Below are 24,158 nucleotides of genomic sequence, written 5' to 3'. Positions count from 1 at the left end.
TGGGTAGATTTGATACATACACTGCCCTTTGATACATAATTGGAATCATGCATGATGTCTCTGGCTAGACCAAAGTCACAGATCTTCACAATTTTCCCATGTGCCAGTAGGACGTTGCGAGCTGCCAAGTCACGGTGTACACACTGCGGGGGACAAGCAAAGTTTAGTGAGATTAGGGTTTTTAGAAGAAGGTATGTAGAACATAGAGGAGTTCACTATGTTTACTGTACGTACATTTTTAGATGCTAAAAACTCCATGCCGCGGGCAACCTGATATGTAAAGCTGAGTAAATCCAGTAGAGTCAAGCCCTCAAATCCATCATCCGAGAGGAGGTTTTTCACTTCTGTTTTAAAAAATGACATCAAGGTTATGAGCACAACTTTAGTAAAGTGAAACTTTTTATCTTTACAACTGTCTGTTTATATATATTTTTTATTTTATGTATTAAATTTATACTTTTCTGTTCGCAAAATTATTAGAATTTACCTGACATGGGCTTCTTCTTGTAAGAGGCAGGGCGGTCATACAGAGATCTCTGAATGTCAGAATATTTGGACGCCTCATTTATCTCCAACATAGGCACATATTGGGTGGTGTCAGCCTGCTTCATGTCCATGTAGTCACCATTGTTTTCAAATGATAAAATCACATAGCTGCAATGTAAGAAGATATGGTTTTCAATTTTCTTTGGAGTCTCTGTCCAGGAAGAATTATGCATCTTAGGGTACGGCCGTGATCTGGTCGGGTTGAGACCGTGCTCTGATCAAGAGCTACGCAGCCAATTAGCCCGCAGCTTTCTTTCATTTAACTAATGAAGACCGCACTGTATAGTGCAATATTGAAGGTGCCGCACGTCCATTAACAATGAAGACCGACTATACAGTGCGGTCTTCATTAGTTAAATGAAATGCAGCTGCGACTAATTGGCCGCGCAGTTCTTGATCGCAGCATGGCCACAACCCAGCCGTGTGATGGCCGCTCTGTATGGCTGTACCGTTATTGTGTAGAAAGATCCCACAGAACAAGGGTAAGCTATTCCTGTTCATCTGGTCACACACTTTCAGTTTCAGCTAACCTAACATAACATTTAATGCAGGTATATATGTTGGTAGAAAACTAAAAAGCCACCATCCAACTATGGGCTATCATAGCTGATGTTATATTAACAGGGTGGAGATGGTAACTTACCTCCTTGTGCTCTCATCAACTGGGTTCAGACCAAAGATATCAAGATCTTTCTTTGGCTTCTCTGGGTGTCGACTTTGGAAATTATCTCGGTTTTTATGCAGGTAATTCACCAAGTCCCCATAAAAGCAATATTCAGTAATAATATAAATAGGTCCTGGAAAAAAAAGAGCAGCGCATTATAGATATTACTTATATATGGATAACATGAATTGCCTATGGCTTGATACTACACTAGAATTGAGGGAATTTAGTTTTTACTGTATTAATACATAATGTGAAAAGTCCACATTGAAAATCTAAATGGGGTACCCAGACCTGGAGGGGAAATAAAGCAAACAATGGTGTGCAGCTAGGGCAATGAGGTCAAAGTAAGTAGTTTAGAGGGGAATTTCTTGAGAAAAAAAATTATGGCAAGGCCTTAGTTCTGACATATGACCCTTGTATTAACATTGAAAATGATTTACTAGGCAGTTGCGCCTGAGCAACTCCAGTGATCATGACTCGCAAGAATTTATGTAGTGTTTGTGTAGATAAAACAATCATTACATACCTGACTTGGTACAAGCACCCAGCAAATTCACTATGTTCAGATGGGCTCCAAGATGTGTCATTATCTTGAGTTCAGACATAAGAGCCTGCTTCTCACTTGATCTTGCAGTAGCTGTTGAGAAAAGTACAAATCAATGCCTTAAACTAACTCCAGAAGTATAAAAATAGCAATATAGTCAAATAGATAGATAGATGTATAGATAGATAGATAGATAGATAAATAATTTGTACTTACGCTTCAGCATTTTTACAGCTACTTTCATCACAGGCTGTGAACGACTAAGTCCATATGCAGTGCCTTCCACTACTTTACCAAAGGCACCAGATCCGAGGATTCGCCCTGCGCAAAAACAAATTAAGTACATTAACTCACACAGATACAGAAAGCAATGGATTTCAACCATACTCAACTATCAACAAATGCTCTTACCGAGAACAAGTCCATCTCTTTGAAATTCCCATCTTGAATCATAGGGCAGTTGCATCGGGTCCACATAGATATACTCATGTCCATCGGGGCTTATTGACTCTATGACTCGCCATCTAATTTCATATCTTGGTTTCTGAAAATAAAAGATAGGTTTGATATTTTATAATAACTAATATATACTTACTATTGCATTATATGGCTTTAGCAATAGACAAATTATTATTTGTTTAGTTATAGGAGGTGAAAAAGGTTACAGTTGCCTCCAGGGCTTGATACTTGGAATGGATCCAAAGGCCCCTGTCACTTGAGGGGACACCAGTATTATAAATAGCACATGCAAGTTGGTCCCTTACCTGTTTCCATATGATGACAAGGACTATGAGTGAGATGATGACTATCACCAGCAATACCAGCACTGCAGCTGCTACAGTTAGTTCTGAGCGTAGTGCTATAAAGAAAAATAAATCATAGATTAATTTAAGATTCAGATCATCAGAAAATAATCATAGAAAAAAAGTAAATCTCCCATAATAGGCACATCTTATGTAGCCACAATTTGTGGAAATTCTTCTTTGGCTAGAAGGCCGTTTCAGGTTGTCCATATGATATAGAGCAGTTCTTTTATGCAGCCTCCCTTCCGACGCCCTACTAAACTAGTACTATAACTATATAAAAGCCGTGCCATGTCTTCTTTTTGCAAAGGGAACACATAGTGTAATGTCTTGTCTTGGAGGTAAGGTTACGTCAGAGATGTCTACGACATTTGGGATTCAGTATTAGAGATTTATAGTCAGACATTGCTATAAAATACAAGTCTACAATAGAATTTCTGAACATGGTAACTGGTAAATGACTTACAAGGTGCGACCAACTTCAGCTCCCTTGCCACAGCAGCTTGATCATTCCTTGCTATGCACCGAATTGCCACCGTCTCCTCCACTTTCTTGAAGGTCACTTGACTCTTTATGATGTTGTCATGGTCCTGATGAGTCTCCATGCTGATCTCTGAACCATTGGTTACCAGAATGGACCAGGAGGAATCATTATTGCACCTACATTACATAATATATCAATTGTCAGAATGATAAAAATAAATGTAATTGTCCTAATATATATAAAAAATATATATATTTACTACCTTTTGATATCTTTGCAGACCATCCATTCCACATCAGGCACAGGCATCCCTTTAGCCAGACACTCCACAGCCTGCTGACCCGTTGATCCGTGATGATCATCCGCCAATTGTAATATCAATGCTGGGACTACAAGATTTTAAAAATAAGATCATTTAAGTTTTTTCTTTTTCATTTTTTAAAAATATATAATTTGATTATTTTTTGGTTCTACTCACCTTTAATTTGCAGTTCAAATGAGTATGTTTTATTTTCGGCATCATTTTGAGCTACAAGTGTGTAAAGCCCACTGTCTTCTTCCTTGGCACGTATGAGTTGCAACATGGCTATGTACCTGTGCAAAAGAAGAATTAGATTGAATCGAAATAAAAAAATTAAAATAAATAAACATTCCAGTAGGAAAAATTTAAGATTTATAATGCGCAGGCCCAGGAGCAGTTTTAAACAAAATAGGGCCCATGGCAACAAGCAAAGTGGGGTCCCTTTATTGTCAAGGACTGAGCCCCACCAATGGAGGTCCCCTAGAAAAACCCTTAGTCCCTGGGCCATTGACTAGTTTGCAATCCACTAAAACTGGCCCAGCATACTGGGAATTGTAGTATTGCAATGGCTGGTCAGCCATACATTGGAGAAGACTGATGTAATGCGAGCCACTCAAGTGCATTATAAAGATGCAATTTTTTTTTTAATAATCTATAGATTTACCGAGCTTCCTCTGTAACAAGTGTGCTGGTGGTGATCTCTGTCAGGCTCTTATTTAGTGTTAAATTGTCCTTTAACCAGAACATTTTGGGAATTGGATAAGCATGAACATCCACTGAGAAACTTTTTACTTCGTGTAGGTTGGCAAATTCCAGTAATCCAAAGTTAGGTGTCAGGTTTATAAACCCTTTATCTGTAAGTAAGCAAAAGAGCAATGTTTTATTAGTTATAATAAGAATTAGGCCTCATGCACATGACCGTTCCGTTTTTTGCAGTCCGCAATTTACGGAACTGGCGGCCCGTTGTAGAAATGCCTTTTCTTGTCCGCAAAACGGATAAGAATGGGACATGCTATATTTTTTTTTGCGGGGCCATGGAACGGAGCAACAGAGGCAGACAGCACACGGAGTGCTGTCCGCATCTATTGCGGCCCCATTTAAGTCAATGGGTCTGCACTCAAGCCGCAAAAACTGTGGCTCGGATGCGGACCAGAACAACGGTCGTGTGCATGAGGCCTTAGGGTTGAAGATTCCACATTCCAAAAATTCCTGCTTTAAACATCTTATGATGATGACCATGATAATTACTGGCTAGTCTAAATACACACCCACAAAAGAATCAATGATGAATGATAAAACGAAATGTCTCAACCAACGGCAACTGATGAATTAATCTACAATACATATGCTACTACTTGCATTCGAGAATTGTAACACATGTATGATTACTGGGGGAAATGTCCATCAGATACTTGTGGTGAATTTCAACCAACTGATCACTGGTCGCTAATTTCAAAAATTGGTCAAAGTATATTTCACAGCTATCCAATATTTTCTCTATCGCCTCATACTTACCATGAACTGTCACGCTGATCTTTTCCACTTCCGTAACATCATCTATAGCACTAGTGACCACACACTCATATTCCCCAGAATCCATGACTGTGGCATTTGGTATGGTGAGTGTATATTCCAGCCTCACCTTAGGAAGTTTGGTTTCTTCAACCTTTTTGATACCGACCTTCCTCTGCAATCACAGGAAACATTCATTCATTTATAACATATCTTAATAGTGGTTGGAGTATTATTATTTTTTACTCCTACAGATTCAAGTTCCCTTTACACAGTCATAACCTGACTAAATGTTGAAACTCTGGGTGCCTGCAACCACCACTAGGTGGTGCTCCAAGTATATGGATATATTGATCTAGAACTGAATTCAGTGGAAGCTGTAAAAATCTTAATGCAATGAGCATCTCTAGTGACCGGTGAGGGAAAATGATATAACTGTGTTAGGGAGCAGAAGCTGTTCTTTGATGTGCAGAATTAAAGGGGTTGTCCGGGTTCAGAGCTGAACCCGGACATACCCTTATTTTCACCCCGGCAGCCCTCCTGAGCCTGGCATCGGAGCATCTCATGCTCCGATGCGCTCCTGTGCCCTGCGCTAGATCGCGCAGGGCACAGGCTCTTGTGTTTACAATAACACACTGCCGGGCGGTAACTTCCGCCCAGCAGTGTGTTCGGTGACGTCACCGGCTCTGAGGGGCGGGCTTTAGCTCTGCCCTAGCCGTTTTACTGGCTAGGGCAGAGCCAAATCCCGCCCATCAGTGCCGGTGACGTCACCGGGGTTCCTGTCAGCCCCATAGAGAGCCCCGGTACGTCACCGGAACTCAGAAAAATGCCTTTGCCCTGCGCGATTTAGCGCAGGGCAAAGGAGAGCATTGGAGCATGAACTGCTCCGATGCTCATGTCAGGGGGCTGCCTGGGTGAAAATGGAGGGATGTCCAGGTTCAGCTCTGAACCTGGACAACCCCTTTAAAGACTCCTTAAAGGGCATCTATCAGCAGATTTGTACCTATGACACTGGCTGACCTGTTACATGTGCGCTTGGCAGCTGAAGGCATCTGTGTTTGTCATGTGTTCATATTTGGCCGTATTACTGAGAAAAATTATGTTTTAATATATGCAAATGAGCCTCTAGGAGCAACTGAGGTGTTGCCATTACACCCAGAGGCTCAGTTTTTACTGCAACTACCGGCCCTCTGCACTTTGACTGACAGGACCAGGCAGTGTAAATGTGATCACATCTGATCCTGTCAATCAAAGTGGAGAGGGTGCTAAAGTTGCAGAGAGAGAGCAGAGCCTCTAGGTATAATGGTAACGCCCCCGTTGCTTCTAGAGGTTCATTTGTATATATTACAACACCAGTTTTCTCAGCAATGTGAACACATAAGAACATGGAACCAACACAGATGCCTTCAGCTGCCAAGTGCACATGTAACAGGTCAGCCGGTGCCATAGGTACAAATCTGCTGACAGATGCCCTTTAATCTTTGATCATGACTTACCTGCTCCCCTGGGTATTTCCATTCCAAATTAACAACCTCATTTTCAAGGACAACACAGGAGATGGTGATGGTTTCTCCTGATCTGAAAACTGTCTTTGTTGCTTCCATCTCCACACTGATGTTTTTATTTGCTGCAAGAAAAAAAGAACAATTTTATCACCACATTATAATACCGCAGTTAAGAACCAAGATGTGAATATCCCATCCCAACCATTACTTACAGAAACACAGAGTATTATAGAGTATGTAATGAAAATAAAGGTTAAGAGTTACGGACCTTAACGTCTCTTTCACACGGGCGTTCCGGATTTGCTCCGGATGCGTCGGGTGTGCACTGCGGGAAAACCGCACGAGTAGGAACGCAATTGCAGTCAGTTTTGACTGCGATTGCGTTCCGATGTTCCGCGCGAGTGCAATGCGTTTTGTACGCGCGTAAAAAAAAAACTGAATGTGGTACCCAGACCCGAACCCAGACTTCTTCACTGAAGTTCGGGTTTTGGGTTAGGTGTTCTATTCATTTTATTATTTTCTCTTATAACATGAAGTGAATGGGTCCGGATTCAGTGCGGGTGCAATGCGTTCACCTTACGCCCCTCACTTCTCGCCCCGTGTGAAAGGGGCCTAAGACTTCTCTTCTTGTTTATAATTTATTATAGAGATCATGGACCTACTGGCCAAACCTTTGTTTTGAGAATATACATTGTCTACCTGAATATTTGTCCATTATTTTTATATTTATGATATATAAATTAACTTGGAATTAGTAACAGACAGAAGGGTTGGTTATCTCACATTTCCATACAGACAGTGCACAGAAAGAAATACAAAACTATTTGTATACATTGTAACAGTGATCCAGTTTTCGTTCAGATGGTTTTCATCATAGGCCCAGTTAGGTTACTGCCCCTCTTGACACACCACATAATTATAGACCATAAAATTACAGGCTACTAAAATTGCTGTCAGAGATTCTGACAGGACATGGACAATGGCCCAGATTTACTAATATGTCTCCGTCAAAAACCTAAAAAGTGGCGCAAATTAGCGCAATTTGGCACATCTAAGGTTTCTACAATTTTCTGACCTGCTTGACAAGGGATCTGTCTCAAAGTAAACCAAGTACTAATAGTTGGTATAGAGTCATAGAAAAGTGTCTGTTCCTGCCCCACATGTATCATCCAGCCTGAGCCCCTGTGATAAGTCTACGCTTACACCATCTATAGGATTAGTAAATCTCGGCTAATGTATGTATAGTTGGTCTATTAAACTACATGAAAGTAAATATTCATTTCTAGACATTGCCTGTACCTTTCCAGGTTTGTACTATGAATTCTTCGGTTTTGAAGAGCACACCACTGACTGTTGTTTCACAGACATAGGAACCTGAGGGGAAGATCCCAAGAAAGCCTTTCTTGCTATCATAGAGGGCATGTACAATTTTGCCATCATCTTTGTTCCTTAAAGTCACTTGGAGATTGAGATCCGTGACCCGGCATGCAATGATGGCAATTTCATCTTCTGATACTAGAATGATGTGGTCAAACAAGACAGATGGGACAAAGGGCACTGCAGGATCTGAAAGAAAACAAGGAAAATGCACATCAATACATAAGTACAAACTGTTTCCACACTTTTAAGGAAACCTGTCCAGCGCATGCGTAGTGAAGAACAATGTACTGCACGGATGCCAACTGGAGCCTGTTTATAATGGCACTAATTAATATATAGCATAACCTATGGTCAGTTTATACAGGAACATTTTTAGAAACCTATTCACATTGGGCGATTTAGGGGCTTAAAAGGTAGTTGTTGGATGTTTTCCTTCATTCTTGGGTATAAACCAACCTGGGACATAGACATATATTTCTGAGCCTTTGATCTCGCTGTCATCAATCTGGAGGTCACGGTAATAGCAGGTATAGGCTCCAGTATGATGGGCAGAAGCATTCTTCACTTCTAACACAGACAGAAATAAGCCGCTGTTGTTCTCCTCACTGCGAGTGACCACGTTGTTATCGTCATTAGTCATCGAGCTGGGGAAGTCCCAGTCCAGTTCGCTATCCCCAGTGCAATTGATGGAAAAAGAATCATGCAACCGTAGGGTTTGGTCACTTGTTGGTGAGATTACAGGTAGGGGAAGCTCACCACAGATAAGCCACGGACCTGAAACACAAGATAAGAAACCATAAGTGGAACCCTCAACAATTCATAGTTCTCTGTAAGGAAGAATAGATAATTAGTTAGGCTAATTTTACACTAGAGTTTTTCGTTCCGGCTGGCTGCTTCAGCAAGAGAACAGACTGTCGGAGCATTCTGAATCTGGCATTGCCGAATGTTACCACAATGCCTGCTGGCCCCATTGACTATAATGGGGTTTGGTGTAGATCTGACAGCCACTCAGCAAATAAGCTGGGATTTGGACACTCAAAAAGTGCTGCATGCAGTGGTTTTTGTCCACGTGAATCCCGGCATATTTGCCGGTAGAGGTCAGATCTCCACCGGACCCCATTATAGTCAATGGGGTCGGCAGGCATTGCAGTAACATCTGAGAATGCCGGACCCAGAGAGCTCCAGGAGAGAAAAGCCAGCTGGAACTAATAACATTGATGTGATGAACGTCATCAGTAACCTCTTTTCTTGCTTGTGGGCCAATGAGAAGGCTGCAATGTCTTTGTCTGAGCTTAGCAACATCCCTAGCAACCAATAGGAAAGTTGCCTACCCCTTACTATATAAGAAACTCCCCAGCAGCCATTTTCTGCAGTTTTTTAAAGTTCTGAGAGAGAGAGAGAGAGAGAGAGAGAGAGCAGTGTCATTGCTGTGCTCTGTGCTTTCCACACTACATTAGATAGATAGTTAGATAGCTTATATATAATACAGATAGTCAGTGTAGGTTATATCCTGATATAGTGTAGCTGTTGCAGTGCAGTGTGTTAGGTAGTGTGATAGGTTTTGCTGTCCATACATCCATGCAGACCTGCTAAAATGTGAAGTTTCACATATTGCACCAAAATATTCACATCATTAGTGCTGATTAGCGCAATCGCGAATATATTGGAGCACTCTATCTGCATATAAAGCCATTTAAGGCCTCTTTCGCACGGGCGTCATGTTTTTTGCCCGGATAAGAGGCGGGTGCGTTGCGGGAAAATGCGCGATTTTTCCGCGCGAGTGCAAAACATTGTCATGCGTTTTGCACTCACGTGAGAAAAATCGCGCATGTTTGGTACCCAAACCCGAACTTCTTCACAGAAGTTCGGGCGTGGGATTGATGTTCTGAAGATTGTATTATTTTCCCTTATAACATGGTTATAAGGGAAAATAATAGCATTCTGACTACAGAATGCATAGTATAATAGTGCTGGAAGGGTTAAAAAAATAAAAAAGTTAACTCACCTTATCCTCTTGTTCGCGTAGTTCGTTCCCGGTCTGTTCTTTGCTAGCTGTGGGCTTGGGCTAAAGGACCTGTGGTGACGTCAGATCACATGCTCCAATCACATGGTCCATCACCATGGTGATGGAGCATGTGATCTGACATCACCACAGGTCCTTTAGCCCAAGCCCACAGCTAGCAAAGAACAGACCGGGAACGAACTACGCGAACAAGAGGATAAGGTGAGTTAACTTTTTTATTTTTTTAACCCTTCCAGCACTATTATACTCTGCATTCTGTAGTCAGAATGCTATTATTTTCCCTTATAACCATGTTATAAGGGAAAATAATACAGTGAATAGACTGTCACCTAGAACCCATGCGTGAAAATCGCACCGCATCCGCACTTGCTTGCGGATGCTTGCGATTTTCACGCAACCCCATTCACTTCTATGGGGCCTGCGTTGCGTGGATTATCGCACCGCAACGCACAATATAGAGCATGCTGCGATTTTCATGCAACGCATAAGTGATGCGTGAAAATCACCGCTCATGTGAACAGCCCCATAGAAATGAATGGGTCAGGATTCAGTGCGGGTGCAATGCGTTCAACTCACGCATCGCACCCGCACGGAATACTCGCTCGTGTGAAAGGGGCCTAAGGAAACTGCTAGCAGCTTGGAAAATGTAGCAAAAGTGACCCACGTCTGTATTTCGCTCGCATTACGTGAATATTACATTACCGATGTTTCGCAATCAAGAAAATAATTACAAATTCGCAAATATATGACGATTGTTCGCCCAAATATTCGTGAAATATCGCAAATTCAAATATAGCCCCTCCCACTTATTACTACTGATTATCTGTCTGTGTAACATGGCCTTGGGCTCCTAACAAGATGTTGTACAATACAAAAGACACACACTTACCCATAATTAGGACACATCCCAATATGAGGCACATCCTCGTGGCTGCTGCCATTATTTTTGGAAACTGCAATAAATTAAAAGAAAAAGATGATAAATACACCTGATCACATGCATATTTATGGCAAATTATTACTGTACATGGCAAATTCCTGCCTCAGAGTCTGAATGTACTGGGCTGAGGCAGCCTCTGCAGTTCAGCATTCCTTGGCATCACATGAAATTTCGGGCTTTTCTTTCTATGTTGAGTCTCAAACTACTTGTGTGGATAACACAAATTATAACTCAGCATTTTTATCAATACATATAGTTCTTAAAAAATCTATTTGGCTGTTTCTTAAAGGTGCTGTCTCGTGAAAACAACCTTTCCATGATGTTATAGAGGACTGCTCCTCACTCTGAACACCTCCTGTATTAGTGAAGTATATGAGTAGTATATGACTAGAGACCGAGGTACTTGCAAATTGCTTTGTTATTTAATGCTGTTTGATATGTTAATGCCTTGTAATACACCAGCATATCTTTGTATGGATGAGACGGGGTTAATGATTCTAACTCAGCCCCTGCAGGAAGTTAGGTGGGCTTAGGTGCGCCCCTAGCTCAATATAGTTAGTTGTGAGTTTGAGTGATCCACTCCTCACAGGCCAAGGTTTCAATTCCAGAGAATCACCTTATCTGAGGATTATCCACTTGGAGAAAGACTTCACCAGAGAGAGAGAGAGATAAATGAAGAACTAGAAGGTCCACATTTTGCATGGCCAAGCATTGGAGTCAGTAAGGTGTTTGCTGGTCAAAGCTGATAGACTTTACTGCAGTGAGTGGGACATTGCTAATTCACCCTTTATGCTTGGGTAGGCTGGCCCATCACATCTCAATCCTGTACCCCTCAATTGGGAATTACAGCCAGCACTGCAGAAGTAATATTGACACCCATAGATTCTGCAGAGAAGAAGACAGAGAGAAGGAGTACTATAAATCCCATCCTTGCTCAAAACCATACATTGTTATTGGTGAAGATTTGCACTGTGAATTATTTGGAACTGTGTTTTGACACCGTTCGATGGTACATTCTGTACTTAGTAAAGAGAGACATTTATTTTCTACATCTGGCCTGGTTAGGGTACTTTCACACTTGCGTTTTTCTTTTCCGGCATAGAGTTCCGTCCTAGGGGCTCTATACCGGAAAGGAACTGATCAGTGTTATCCTAATGCATTCTGAATGGAGAGTAATCCGTTAAGGATGCATCAGGTTGTCTTCAAGTCAGTCTTTTTGACTGATCAGGCAAAAGATAAAACCGCAACATGCAACGGTTTTATCTCTGGCCCAAAAAACTTGCCTGAATGGTCCAGCATTTTTTTCCATAGGAATGTATAAGTGCCGGATCCGGCATTCAAAATACCGGAATGCCGGATCCATGCGCAGACCGATAAAAATGTGTAAAAAAAAAAATCAAAACGGATCCGTTTGTCCGTATGACAAACGGACAGATGGATCCATTCTTGCAATGCATTTGTAAGACGGATCAGGATCCTGATCAGTCTTATAATGCAATCAGTTGGCAGTTCCGGTGACGAAACTGCCTGCCGGATTCCTCTGCCGCAAGTGTGAAAGTAGCCTTACTGACTCCAGCACAGTATGCCGGCCATTGTGCTCACACCTCCTGCCTTGCACCCACACCAAACCTTTAGCATCAAAGGCACACCAACTACCATCAGGCAAGAGCCCCAAAATCATGGTGTGCCCCAAGGGAAGAAACGGTACACCCTTCTATCACTGCCCTGACCCTAGGGTGCATTGGTGGGAGGACTGCCCCTGTGATTGACTGCTGCAGCCTGAGCCACTACCACTCCTATCCTCTGCTCCGCTGGGGCTTGCAGGAGAGTCACTAACAAAAAGTGGTTCTTGCTGTGGTGTACCCAGCCTATCTATTACACAGTCAGCCATTCATATCATGCAATTCTACATTTCCCATTCAGAGGCTGCTATATATTTTCACTGGGGGCTCCAGGAGTTGGTGGGGTTTCTTAAACGGAATATGAAGTGCTCCACTCCTGACACATCCTTTGTCAGAAATGTATTTTATTCAAACAACAACAAATTTATGAATAAATTGCCAACTGGATGTTACCAGGTGGTGGCGTGTCACTGTGCACACACTGTCCGATCAGAGCTGCCAGTGTCTGACTGGGCAGGGGCACACCCTTTTGGCAAAAGCAATGGTAATATCTGGTTGGCAATTTATTTCTAGGTGGAATAACAGACACATGGCACATTGCAGAGTTCTAAGAAATGATGCTGCAGAATTGCTATGTTATGGGGAATACAGGTTTTTACTAAAACAGACATGTCAGGAGGGTGACAAACAATATGGCTGCCATCACAGCTCCCACAGTGACTGTCACTCAGTCTTCTCCTGAATAGATCTACATAGTTATCTGGTGAGACACCGCCTGTCTCTGTATCACTTCAGTCATTACTGTCCTCTGATTTCTGGATTCTGGGAAAGCTTGGTGACTGGAGCTATAATGGGAGCCATGCTGGAAAATAGCAAGTGAAGAAAGCGATATAAAAGAGAAATATATACGTGATGGAAAAGGTTGCCTATAGCAACCAATCAGATCCCTCCTCTCATTATTCAAAGGCCTTATGGAAAATGAATGCAGGCACCTGATTGGTTGCCATGGGCAAATACATCATTTAAGGGAAATGGAGCAGAAGACTTCATAGTATAACATTCATACATTTTTACATTTACTTGATCTTTGCAGTTTTCCATTAGTGCTTACTAGAATACTAAGAGTTAATTTATCAAACTGGTGTAAAGTAGAAATGGCTATCAGATTCCTCCTTTCATTTTCCAAAGGAGCTGTCCAAAATGAAAGGTGGAATCTGATTGGTTGCTATGGGCAACTGAGACAGTTCTACTTTACACCAGTTTGATAAATGACCCCCTTAAAGTTTACATTCTTGGGTCGTCATCCTCCATTTAACGACTGAACAATGTTTAATTTATCCTTCCATGAACATGATGAGTGTGACCACAGGATGCCATACTATGTGTATATATATATATATATACACTGTATAGCCATGCATACACAGAGGGTCACATACATAAGGGTGTGACTGACCTGGAGTAAAAACTTCACACCTAACAATAGTGGGAGCCAAAAAGCAAGTTCTGGAGCTGTATCTGGAGCCTGACCCACAAGCCTCCTTACTTATTATTGTATTGTATTTTGATACTGGCACCACAGCCGCTTTCCGTATCTCAAGTACTCATACACCACCCTCAATTTTGCAAGCAAATGTACCACATTGCTACCCTGTATCACGCCAAGTAAAATCTGCCTAAATAAGCCTAAAATAACAGATGAAGAACATCTAGGGTTAAAATCCACAGCATGGATCATGGGTAGCAGGACGATGAGCAATTGCAGCCATTGGCAGCCATGATATAACTTGCGGTTTTTGTTACGGATCTCTTGCTGATTTGCCGCAGATTTCACCGTTGCATTGAAAAGGGTGAAATCCGCACACCAAAAAATTGCAGACCGCAAAAAAAAACGTCCGTGTGCATGAGGCCTTAGTCTAAATAATTCTTAAAATTAACAGCAATGACAAAATCTGTTGGTATACTACATACCGAAAATCTTTTTAAAACCTGGATGGAGGGAAAAATGTCATGGGAATTGTGCAACACCCTGGCATGAGCCCCTCTGCAAAGCTGGATAGCCCTGTAGAGCCAGTTGTGACGTCAGCTGTTCTTACAGTCACCACCAGAGGTCACTGTTACACACAGATGTCACAAAAGAAGAGGTTTCCAGTGTCTCTCTGGGGTGGCACAGCTGTAGGCATCAGGATGCAGTGCCAGCTGCGGCTTCCGAATTGTAGTGTTCATTCTGAAGCTATTAGATCAAACGCTTTGCAAATACAAGTCCATATGTTCACAGAGTAAGGCCTCATGCACACGACCGTTGTGTGTTTTGCGGTCTGCAAATTGCGGATCCGCAATACTCGGATGGCGTCTATGTGCATTCCGCAATTTGCGGAACGGCATTGAAAGCCATTGATATAACTGCTTATTCTTGTCCGCAAAACGGGCAAGAAGAGGACAGGTTATATTTTTTGGGCGGACCACGGAAAGCAGCAACGGATGCGGACAGCACACGGAGTGCTGTCCGCATCTTTTGCGGCCCCATTGAAGTGAATGGGTCCGCATCCGAGCCGCAAAAACTGCGGCTCGGATGCGGACCACAACAACGGTTGTGTGCATGAGGCCTAAAATCAAGTCATTTTCAGAAACTTTTATAACCAAATCAACTATGAAGCAAATATTACAACCAATGAAATATCGTTACAGAGATTAAAAACAATAAAAGTGCATTGTATTCCTATAATATAGATACCACTAGAACGGTATTAGCATGGGCATAACTTGCATCACTATATGAAAGCGTCTTTACAGACAGCCATTTTTTTATATAATGTGACAAAATCGACATTATATTTGACAACATTATACAACAGACCTCACCAGCAAATGCCTCTGAAAATAAAAAAAGGAAAACAAATAAGTATAATTTACAATAAAAAAAAAACGTTTTTCTATGTAATTTTCTTATTGAAGCACCAGGAGCGTCATATTAATGACGCTGTTCATACTGGCATTGTTGCCTCCATGTTTTTTTACTGTGACTGCGGGACGATGTTATTAATTTAGGGACGTATTTTGGAATTCAAAAAGTGATGATAAATTGACATCAGTCTGCATTGATCCCAATAAAAAAAAAAAACTGATGACAAGTGATTGAAGACGGACGCAGACTGAAGCATTTTTCCATCAGTTTCGGTCAGTGCAGATTACGTGGGTTTTTTTCTGCACGAATTCTTACATGGAAAAACCGCAGCATGGTACGGTACCAGCAACGTGTATGAGGTTAGACATATCTCATGCAGACTTTGCTTTTTTCTTCTGTGCGGAAATTGACCCGCTATGCGGATTTTGAAATCTGAAGCTTGTCATATGTTCAGACAATGTTTGGTGCGGCTTTCAGAACTACCGTAAATTTGCATCAAATCCACAACAAAATTTGTAAGTAACACATGCGGATTTTGATGTGGATTTGGTGCAGATACACACAGAAATCCGCACGGAAATTCCTGGCCGGCACCCATGAATAGGACGCATCAACTGTGGTCTACTGTAAGCAATCAATATACTGCAAAGAAACACAAGTGTTAACTGTGCCCCATAGAAATGAATGAAAAACTGATCCAAACTAGTGTTGTACAGAATCAGAGGAACGTACAGTATTTCTCAACCATTTTCACGTATCCATGGATTTTGCGCACTGGTGATTTCATCTGGCTTTTTTGAGAACTGAATCTGTAAACACTGAAATGTGAAATCAGTGAAAACAAGCGGATACAAGTCAGTGTGAACAAGGCCAATGCCGCACTTTTGGACTCCACTGAGTGGAGAAAAATGAATGTGATTATGAAAGAAGGTAAAGACAAGACACGATCCATCATATGACAGACATTAACGGGGAATATGATGGGATCCGTTGGATTTCCATCATGGTGTCTATCATCTTTCTGAACATTTTTAAGGAAATCTGTTATGGAGATTCCATATGGAGCCTTCAACGCAGATGTGAAGGAAGCCTGACACGTGCAGGCCATTGACGTATTGCGTCCCGCATACGGCGGGTCCGCAATACAAGGGCACCAGCCGTGTGCAACACGGATCGCGGACCCATTCACTTGAATGGGTCCGCGATCCGGGAGATGCGGAACGGAGGCACGGATCGGAAGCCCACGGAAGCACTACGGAGTGCTTCCGTGGGCTTACTGTACATGCCTCCGCACCGCAAAAAAAGTAGTGCGGATCGCGGACCTCATTCAAGTGAACTGGGCCGCAATGCGCATGCGGCTGCCCCGCGGTCGGTGCCCGTGCATTGCGGCCGCACACGTTCGTGGGCATACGCCCTTAGGCCTCTTTCACACTAACATGTGCTCTCCTTGGCTGTATTGCAGACCGTATTTGCGGATCCACAATAGACGGCTGCCGTTCCGTGGGCATTCCGCATCCATGGATCCATTCACTTGAATGGGTCCACAAATCCGGAGATGCGGAAAGGAAGCACAGAACGGAACCTTACGGAACCACTACGAGTGCTTCCGTGGGGTTTCGTCCCATGCTTCCGTTCCGCAAAAAGATAGAACATGTTCTATTTTTTTGTGGAACGGGCGGATCGCAGACACATTAAAGTGAACGGGTCCGCGAACCGCTGCGGCTGCCGTACGGTTGGTGCAGCACGGCCACGGGGCGCACACGTTCGAGGCCTTAAGATAATGATGCCGTTAAAAGGATAACCCTTTATCTTCGAGAAGACAATTCATCAGCAAGGCTCGGTTCATGCCCTCTTCTACATATATGCCTGTATTGTGCCATATTTCTATCATTGGTTGCCATTGCAAAAAACTCCTAAAAATTGTGTAATTTTGCCTACTGTTGTATTAAAAATGCAACTGACTGCACCTTTCAATACTATAGGGCAGACAGTATAGTGAGGTACATCAGACAGCTGTATGCCAAACTGACACTCATGTCTGGCTAATGAGGATCTATGGGCATTTTAGAGCATTTCCCAGGACATACAGTGAGCACAGAAGAACCCAAACATGGTGTTAGGCTATATTTACACACGGTAGATTATTTTTTTTTTTTGCAGAAATCCATGTGCTTGCCACCAGAAAAAAAAAAACATTAAGACAAATGGAAGCCAATGTTCACACAGTAAGCAGAAAAATATGTATTTTAATAAAAATCAGCCTCCAAATTAAAGCTGTTTTTGGCGTGATGTGTTCCTTTTTTCAGCAGCATTTTCTACTGCCTAAATGCCTATAAAATACACACCAAATAGCAATTGGAGTGTGTTTTGGAAAAAAAATTTAAGTGACATGCCACATCTCGAAGCATTTTTTTTTTAAACAGTAACATAATCCTTCTCCCATACCATGTAGATTGTAAGCCTCACGGGCAGGGCCCTCTCTCCTTCTGTACCACTCTGTAACTCGTCTTGTTTATGCTTAGTGCAATTGTCTGTATTATGTATGTATACCTCTTCTCATATGTTCAGCGCTATGAAATGAATGGCGCTTTAATAATAAATAATAATAATAATAAAAATAAAGTAAAAAAATACAATTACAAAATATAATTGTTTCAAACTTTTCATTGAAAACAATGCAAAGCTATTTTGAACTCCCCCCTCCCCCCCATGCCTAAAGACTACTTTCACACTTCTGTTCTGTTGCAGAGGATCTCAATACCGGGAAAAAAAAGTTTCCGTTTAGTCCTCATGCATTTTGAATGGAAAGAGATCCGTTCAGGATGCATCAGGATGTGTTCCGTTCCGGCAGCATTCTGTTTTGTGACCGGATACAAAACCACTGCAAACGACGGTTTTGTCTCCGGTCATAAAACTGAGAACAAAAATAGATCCTGCGCTGAAAACAATGTAAGTCAAGGGTGACGTATAGTTTTTTTTTTCCGTTTTGATTTCACACAACCGCATCCTAACAGAACGGATGCATCCTAGTCTGCAAAATCAAAACGGATCTGTTTAATTCCAGTATTGAGAACATCTGCCAGACCTCAATAGCGGAATTAACAACGCAAGTGTGAAAGTAGCCTAAATACGCTGCTGATTTTATAGTGTAATTTTAAGTTGCAGAAATGTCATATGTAAATATATACCTTTAAACTTGCCTATAATAAGATGCAGCAAACATATACAATTCTGATGCAAAGAATTATTAGGAACACCTGTTCTATTTCTCATTAATGCGATTATCTAGTCAACCAATCACATGGCAGTTGCTTCAATGCATGTAGGGTTGTGGTCCTGGTCAAGACAATCTCCTGAACTCCAAACTGAATGTCAGAATGGGAAAGAAAGGTGGGCTACAACAGCAGAAGACCCCACCGGGTACCACTCATCTCCACTACAAATAGGAAAAAGAGGCTACAATTTGCATGAGCTCATCAAAATTGGACTGTTGAAGACTGGAAAAATGTTGCCTGGTCTGATGAGTCTCGATTTCTGTTGAGACATTCAAATGGTAGAGTCCGAATATGGCGTAAACAGAATGAGAACATGTATCCATCATGCCTTGTTACCACTGTGCAGGCTGGTGGTGGTGGTGTAATGGTGTGGGGGATGTTTTCTGGGCACACGTTAGGCCCCTTAGTGCCAATTGGCCATCGTTTAAATGCCACGGGCTACCTGAGCATTGTTTCTGACCATGTCCATCCCTTCATGACCACCATGTACCCATCCTCTGATGGCTACTTCCAGCAGGATAATGCACCATGTCACAAAGCTCGAATCATTTCAAATTGGTTTCTTGAACATGACAATGAGTTCACTGTACTAAAATGGCCCCCACAGTCACCAGATCTCAACCCAATAGAGCGTCTTTGGGATGTGGTGGAATGGGAGCTTCGTGCCCTGGATGTGCATCCCTCAAATCTCCATCAACTGCAAGATGCTATCCTATCAATATGGGCCAACATTTCTAAAGAATGCTATCAGCACCTTGTTGAATCAATGCCACATAGAATTAAGACAGTTCTGAAGGCAAAAGGGGGCCCAACACCGTATTAGTATGGTGTTCCTAATAATTATTTAGGTGAGTGTGTGTGTGTATATATATATATATATATATATATATATATATAGTAACAATCAAAATGATCAGTTAATACAAAGCATATTGATTAAAGAAGTGATGCACACTGATACTGATACTCTATGTACACATTTTACAGTTTGTTTGGCCAGCCCTGGAAAAAAATTGCAGCTGCAAAAAAAAAAAAGGAAAAAAAACAAACATTAGCATGAAGCCAACTTTACACGTGTAATGTCTGCACTCAGCTTAATTTATGAACACCATGGAGTATTTGACCTCAAATCAAAATCTTAACCAGTCACCTGGGAGCTGCCAAATCTGAAGACACTACAAAATAGATGGATTGAGCAGAGGCAATGAAGAACTGGACATTGTTCTACTTGAAGTCTCCACCAGCTGAAAAAAACATGGGGAAGCAGAATTTATTTTCCAGGTGCTTTTTTACTGCCAACCTGATATAAACTAGAGTCAGAATGACCCCGATGTATTGAATGAAGTTATCTCTGGTGTAGGAAATGTTAATTAACTTGTAGAAAATTGGATTTCCCAATTGTCATATTTTACAATGAAATGAAAGAACATCACTGACACAGAAAGAAAAAAAGAAACAACTGGGCACTAAAAGCAGGAATAGTAACTTAGGAAAACTGACTGAAACGTTGCCATATGTTGCGAATAAATCTAAGCATAGAAATAAAAATATAAATATATTTGACATATAAAAAAAAACTAAAATGTAATGTAAAAATGTGTACTATAAAACAGAATACATTTGTAAACAAAATATTTAAAATATATAAATATATCTCCATATTAAAAAAATATTTCTTAATACGAGTAATAAATGCAACAAATAAATAAATAATATGTTATGATGGCAGATGAAGAAACAAGGAAAAGACAGATTCTACGTGACTGCGCCTTATACACAGACCGAGTAACCGTTCTGACCACTAGGTGGCAGTATAACCCTGTGTAGTTGACTTACAGCAGGGTGTAAAAGTTTGCGCACAGTTCTCTCCAGGGAACTTTTGTGCTCTGGCTCCAGCGTTATCCAGCACATCCGCCAGGCACCACCCTGACTTATAGCTGTGCCTCTCTTTATCATGGTGTCAAGCTGCCCACACAACTGTTGGGTAATTTGTTTTTCTTTTTCTTTTTTTTTTCTTTTTTACTACTGTATATATCCACTGGAGCCAAAATGTCCATCATTATCCCTTATTTCACTTTATTGTACTAATCACTCAACAAATTACAAAAAAATAAAAATAAAATGGAAAAAAAAACTTGAGCTTGAAAAATTAAGAAAATGCAATAAAAAGTTTTTCCACCCTACTCTGTTAAATTTCCTGGTGACCACCATCACCCTGTAATATAAACAGAGCCATCACCAACCCCCTTTTCTGGAGACCCCAGTCCTTGTGAATACAGCTCCCACCCCCTCTGTAGTGTGCCACATCTGGAAGAAGGGGGAGTGAATTGCGCCCTCTCCTAATCTTTTCCATACCACAGATCTGGCGTCTCCCTCTAGATCAGTCTGTTGCAATCTACAGAGACAACTTTGATGCCATCCATTCGTTTACATAAAGTAGACAAAGTTCTCATCTGCACTTACATGTACCCCGAATAGTTTACCAGGTGGTAAACTGATCATTGATCCTATGGATGATGGCACCAACTCAGGGTCATTATTGGTGTTGACCAAAGGAATACTATTTTATGCAGATGAAATTCAGCAATATTCATCATAATCATATACATGCGTTTTTTTCCTCTATTTTAAATAGTTGGAACAGAAGGGCCCAATCTAAAAATCTACTTCAGTCTTCCTCTCCCCGCCAAAAAAGGTTACCCAGTTAATTCTGCTACTGGTTGCCAGTATCTTGCATTCATCCCATCTTGCCAGCTTGCTGCCTAGGATCCCACATCATCCAATAACTGTGTCTTAATACAATCTCCTACAACAATCATAGTGATTACTAATCAATTCATCATCCCATCCCCAACTTCTGGGCACAATACACATATCCAGATGTAGCAGACTTAAATTTGTTGCATAATAATGCTCTCACTTATGCAGTAGATATCTATATGCAACTACAGGTAAGGTGTTACATTAAGTTCAACTTGAACCACTGACAAACTCATTTCTGTACATCTGTATACAGATATATATGTGACTTTTCTATAATAAGATTTGCACAGGCCAAAGCAGAGTGGGGTAATATATAGACCTGGAGAGAGAGATGTGAATGGATGCAAAGTCCTTCTCCTCACATAGTCCCATAACATATCTCATCTGCAGACAGATGTTCTATGTCTTGCAAAAAACCTTACATAGAACTCAGCAAGGCTCCTAAAATGTTCTTATCTTATCTATCCCACTTCTTTGTGAGTAATGCAATGGGCATGATTGCTCTAGATTAGCCTGGGAATAGATACAGGTAATAGGAGTCACTACAGTGATGACAACATGACATCTAAGGACTTTTCTTCCAGGGAAAGTTTTAGGAAGAAACATCATTTACAGACCACCAAAGACTCCTCATTATCATTGATTGAATATTCTGATCTCTATTTTCTCTTCAAGAACAATAATCCAGTTCTTTCAACTTTCTATAAGGATCTTAGCTCTAGGGGACTTCTTCTCATAAAATATCACAGTCAATTTAGTCATGTTACTTGGATGCTTTAGCTACAGAAGGAACATCCAACAATGTTCTACAGCGCGCACACCAGCCAACTAGCCTGGCCCATTTCTATAGGGTTCCTGCCAAACCGAGCACAAATGTGGAAGCCTATTTCATGGTAGAACTTCTCCACAGATCAACCACTACTTCATTACTGAACACACTTGTAGACAGTCATTGCCACCATCTCATAGCACTGATAATCCTGAGGACAAGAGAACATAGCAAACAAGGGTTGGTTGGTGGTGCCAACAGAGGAAAAGAGGAGGTTGTAGATATTTCATACCTCCCATGGGGTCTTTAAATACCATGTAGAGACCAGTTGACTCCTTTTATTTCCACCAGTTATCAGAACGCAATAGACTTGACAAGGAGATGAAAACATATATTTTGGTAGACGATGTACAAGCGTATAGACTCAGGTTGTCCAAGTCAAAGAGAAAAAGTAATGGAGAGGGAAACTGGGCACATTACAAAGAATATAAGTCTACAGTGTGACATAATGGATGTCTTACCTTAAGTCTTAGGTGGATTTTCTCATTGCACACCCAAGAACCCCACATTGCTGATTTCCCCCTACTAGTTGGTGCTATCCCTGATGTATTACTCCTATGAGATCATACAAAAAAAAAAAGTTGGAGACAATCCTCAAATCTTGGGAGAAAAAAGTTCCAATCCAGCTCCGAATTCCAGAAATCCAGGTTCCAAAAACTAGGCAGGAAGCCTTCCCTGCACAATGTGATTGTCATTAGCGCAAATCGCTTTATGCCCCGATGTTCACGCAAGCCTTAAAGAAGAACCATCCACAGGACCCCCAGGCAGATGTAGTCCTTCCTGAGACCTTCAGCAGCATGAAATAATCTGCTTAGCTCCAGCAAAGCAATTGCTCTTTGTACATCCAGAGGATCCACACAGGAAACGTATTCTTCTTGAGGAACCATGCAAAGTAGACCTTTAGTAGACATCTCCTCAACATCAGCCATCATCCATCCCAACTGGATCCAAAATGATATGCTGCCAAAATCTTTCTGCCTTTTCTTTTGTACTTACTACTGGATTGCAGTGAGCTAGGAGGTTAACCCATTGCCCTACCTGATGCTTTCAGAACCTCAGAATCCTAACAAACATAATATATGTAGCTGTAAATCTAATCTAATGGTCCATACCTACCAGCCTCTGATATTATGTACTCATGCCTTGCAAGTATCTGACTACATATGAGAAAAAAGTTTTCATGCAAACTGCATGATCAGAACATGGGTGCACACTGATAGAAGTGCTGCCTTACCTTTCCAGTATATGCTATCTGTCAATATGAAATCTACTGGGCATGAAATGAGTATAATCCAGAGAATCCTGTGGATCACCCTTCTTCTAGATTGCACTGTAATAAACTGGAGCTCAGAGTCCTGTAATTGATCCAGGGCTATAGCCCATCCTTCCAAAAGAAAACTAATCCTGAGAGATGTCAGAAAAGCAAGCCCTCCTCTTTACACAAAAGTCTACTCCCCCTGCAGACTAGCTGACTTTCCTATACACAAACACATCCCCTTGCTATAAACAAGCCCTACGTGGATTGAGGGTCTTCACCATAAACAATGGGGGGGCTGCATTCACAGGTCACACAAAGAGTTAAACCAATTAGCTCCTTACTTTTGCAGACTTTGATCATCATTTACAGTAAAAAACATACTGAAATAATCTCCATAGTAAACATATTAGTTACACTGATTAGAACTGCACTGTCCTATCTATGAATTATATAGAAGTTATTACAATTCCAGTTACTAAAAGAACAACATTGAGAGCTGCTGCCTTGAGCATAATTCCATCTACATCCGAAATTGGAATGAAAATCCACATTTCCTGTTTTCATAGGCAGGGGGCGCTGTTGCTCCAAACTTCTATAAGAAGTGCAAGGAGAATGGGGATAATTGCAACCATGTGTTTGAAAAAATGACTATAAAGTTTGGAGAGCCAAATTGTAATGCATGCATTTGGATATAACCTGTAAGTAATAAAAATGGTCCAGAGCCATGGCTGTGCTCTCTGAATAACAATAACACGCATGGTGGTGGATCGCTGCATTTGATGCATGCATATTTGGGGGTTC

The 24,158-nt window shown here is 41.4% G+C and overlaps 1 protein-coding gene across 4 annotated transcripts in view; it reads right to left on the bottom strand.

Moving 5' to 3' along the window:
• The window catches only part of PDGFRA (platelet derived growth factor receptor alpha), a 29,399-nt gene extending 5,934 nt beyond the window's left edge, over nucleotides 1-23,465 (bottom strand). The window contains exons 1-19 of one of the 4 annotated variants that reach the window (XM_044299175.1): nucleotides 23,334-23,465; nucleotides 19,658-19,751; nucleotides 10,655-10,718; nucleotides 8,199-8,516; nucleotides 7,662-7,928; nucleotides 6,354-6,484; nucleotides 4,861-5,032; nucleotides 4,010-4,199; nucleotides 3,523-3,638; nucleotides 3,307-3,433; nucleotides 3,027-3,220; nucleotides 2,522-2,616; nucleotides 2,169-2,301; nucleotides 1,974-2,078; nucleotides 1,740-1,850; nucleotides 1,190-1,343; nucleotides 488-654; nucleotides 235-344; nucleotides 21-143 (exon numbers count right to left, since the gene is read on the bottom strand). In XM_044299175.1, the coding sequence (XP_044155110.1) occupies nucleotides 21-143; nucleotides 235-344; nucleotides 488-654; nucleotides 1,190-1,343; nucleotides 1,740-1,850; nucleotides 1,974-2,078; nucleotides 2,169-2,301; nucleotides 2,522-2,616; nucleotides 3,027-3,220; nucleotides 3,307-3,433; nucleotides 3,523-3,638; nucleotides 4,010-4,199; nucleotides 4,861-5,032; nucleotides 6,354-6,484; nucleotides 7,662-7,928; nucleotides 8,199-8,516; nucleotides 10,655-10,706 (2,565 nt within the window). In that variant the 5' untranslated portion in view covers nucleotides 10,707-10,718; nucleotides 19,658-19,751; nucleotides 23,334-23,465. Of the gene's footprint in view, nucleotides 1-20; nucleotides 144-234; nucleotides 345-487; nucleotides 655-1,189; nucleotides 1,344-1,739; nucleotides 1,851-1,973; nucleotides 2,079-2,168; nucleotides 2,302-2,521; nucleotides 2,617-3,026; nucleotides 3,221-3,306; nucleotides 3,434-3,522; nucleotides 3,639-4,009; nucleotides 4,200-4,860; nucleotides 5,033-6,353; nucleotides 6,485-7,661; nucleotides 7,929-8,198; nucleotides 8,517-10,654; nucleotides 10,719-11,321; nucleotides 11,591-19,657; nucleotides 19,752-22,560; nucleotides 23,303-23,333 lie in introns of those variants that run through there. The other 3 variants (XM_044299168.1, XM_044299161.1, XM_044299156.1) reach the window with 3 other exon arrangements.
• Nucleotides 23,466-24,158: the final 693 nt, after the last annotated feature.

This window comes from Bufo gargarizans, chromosome 1 (assembly GCF_014858855.1).
Source record: "Bufo gargarizans isolate SCDJY-AF-19 chromosome 1, ASM1485885v1, whole genome shotgun sequence".
NCBI lineage: Eukaryota > Metazoa > Chordata > Amphibia > Anura > Bufonidae > Bufo > Bufo gargarizans.
The sequence above is the reverse complement of the archived record's forward strand: the minus strand, read 5'-3'. Positions and strand labels throughout refer to the sequence as shown.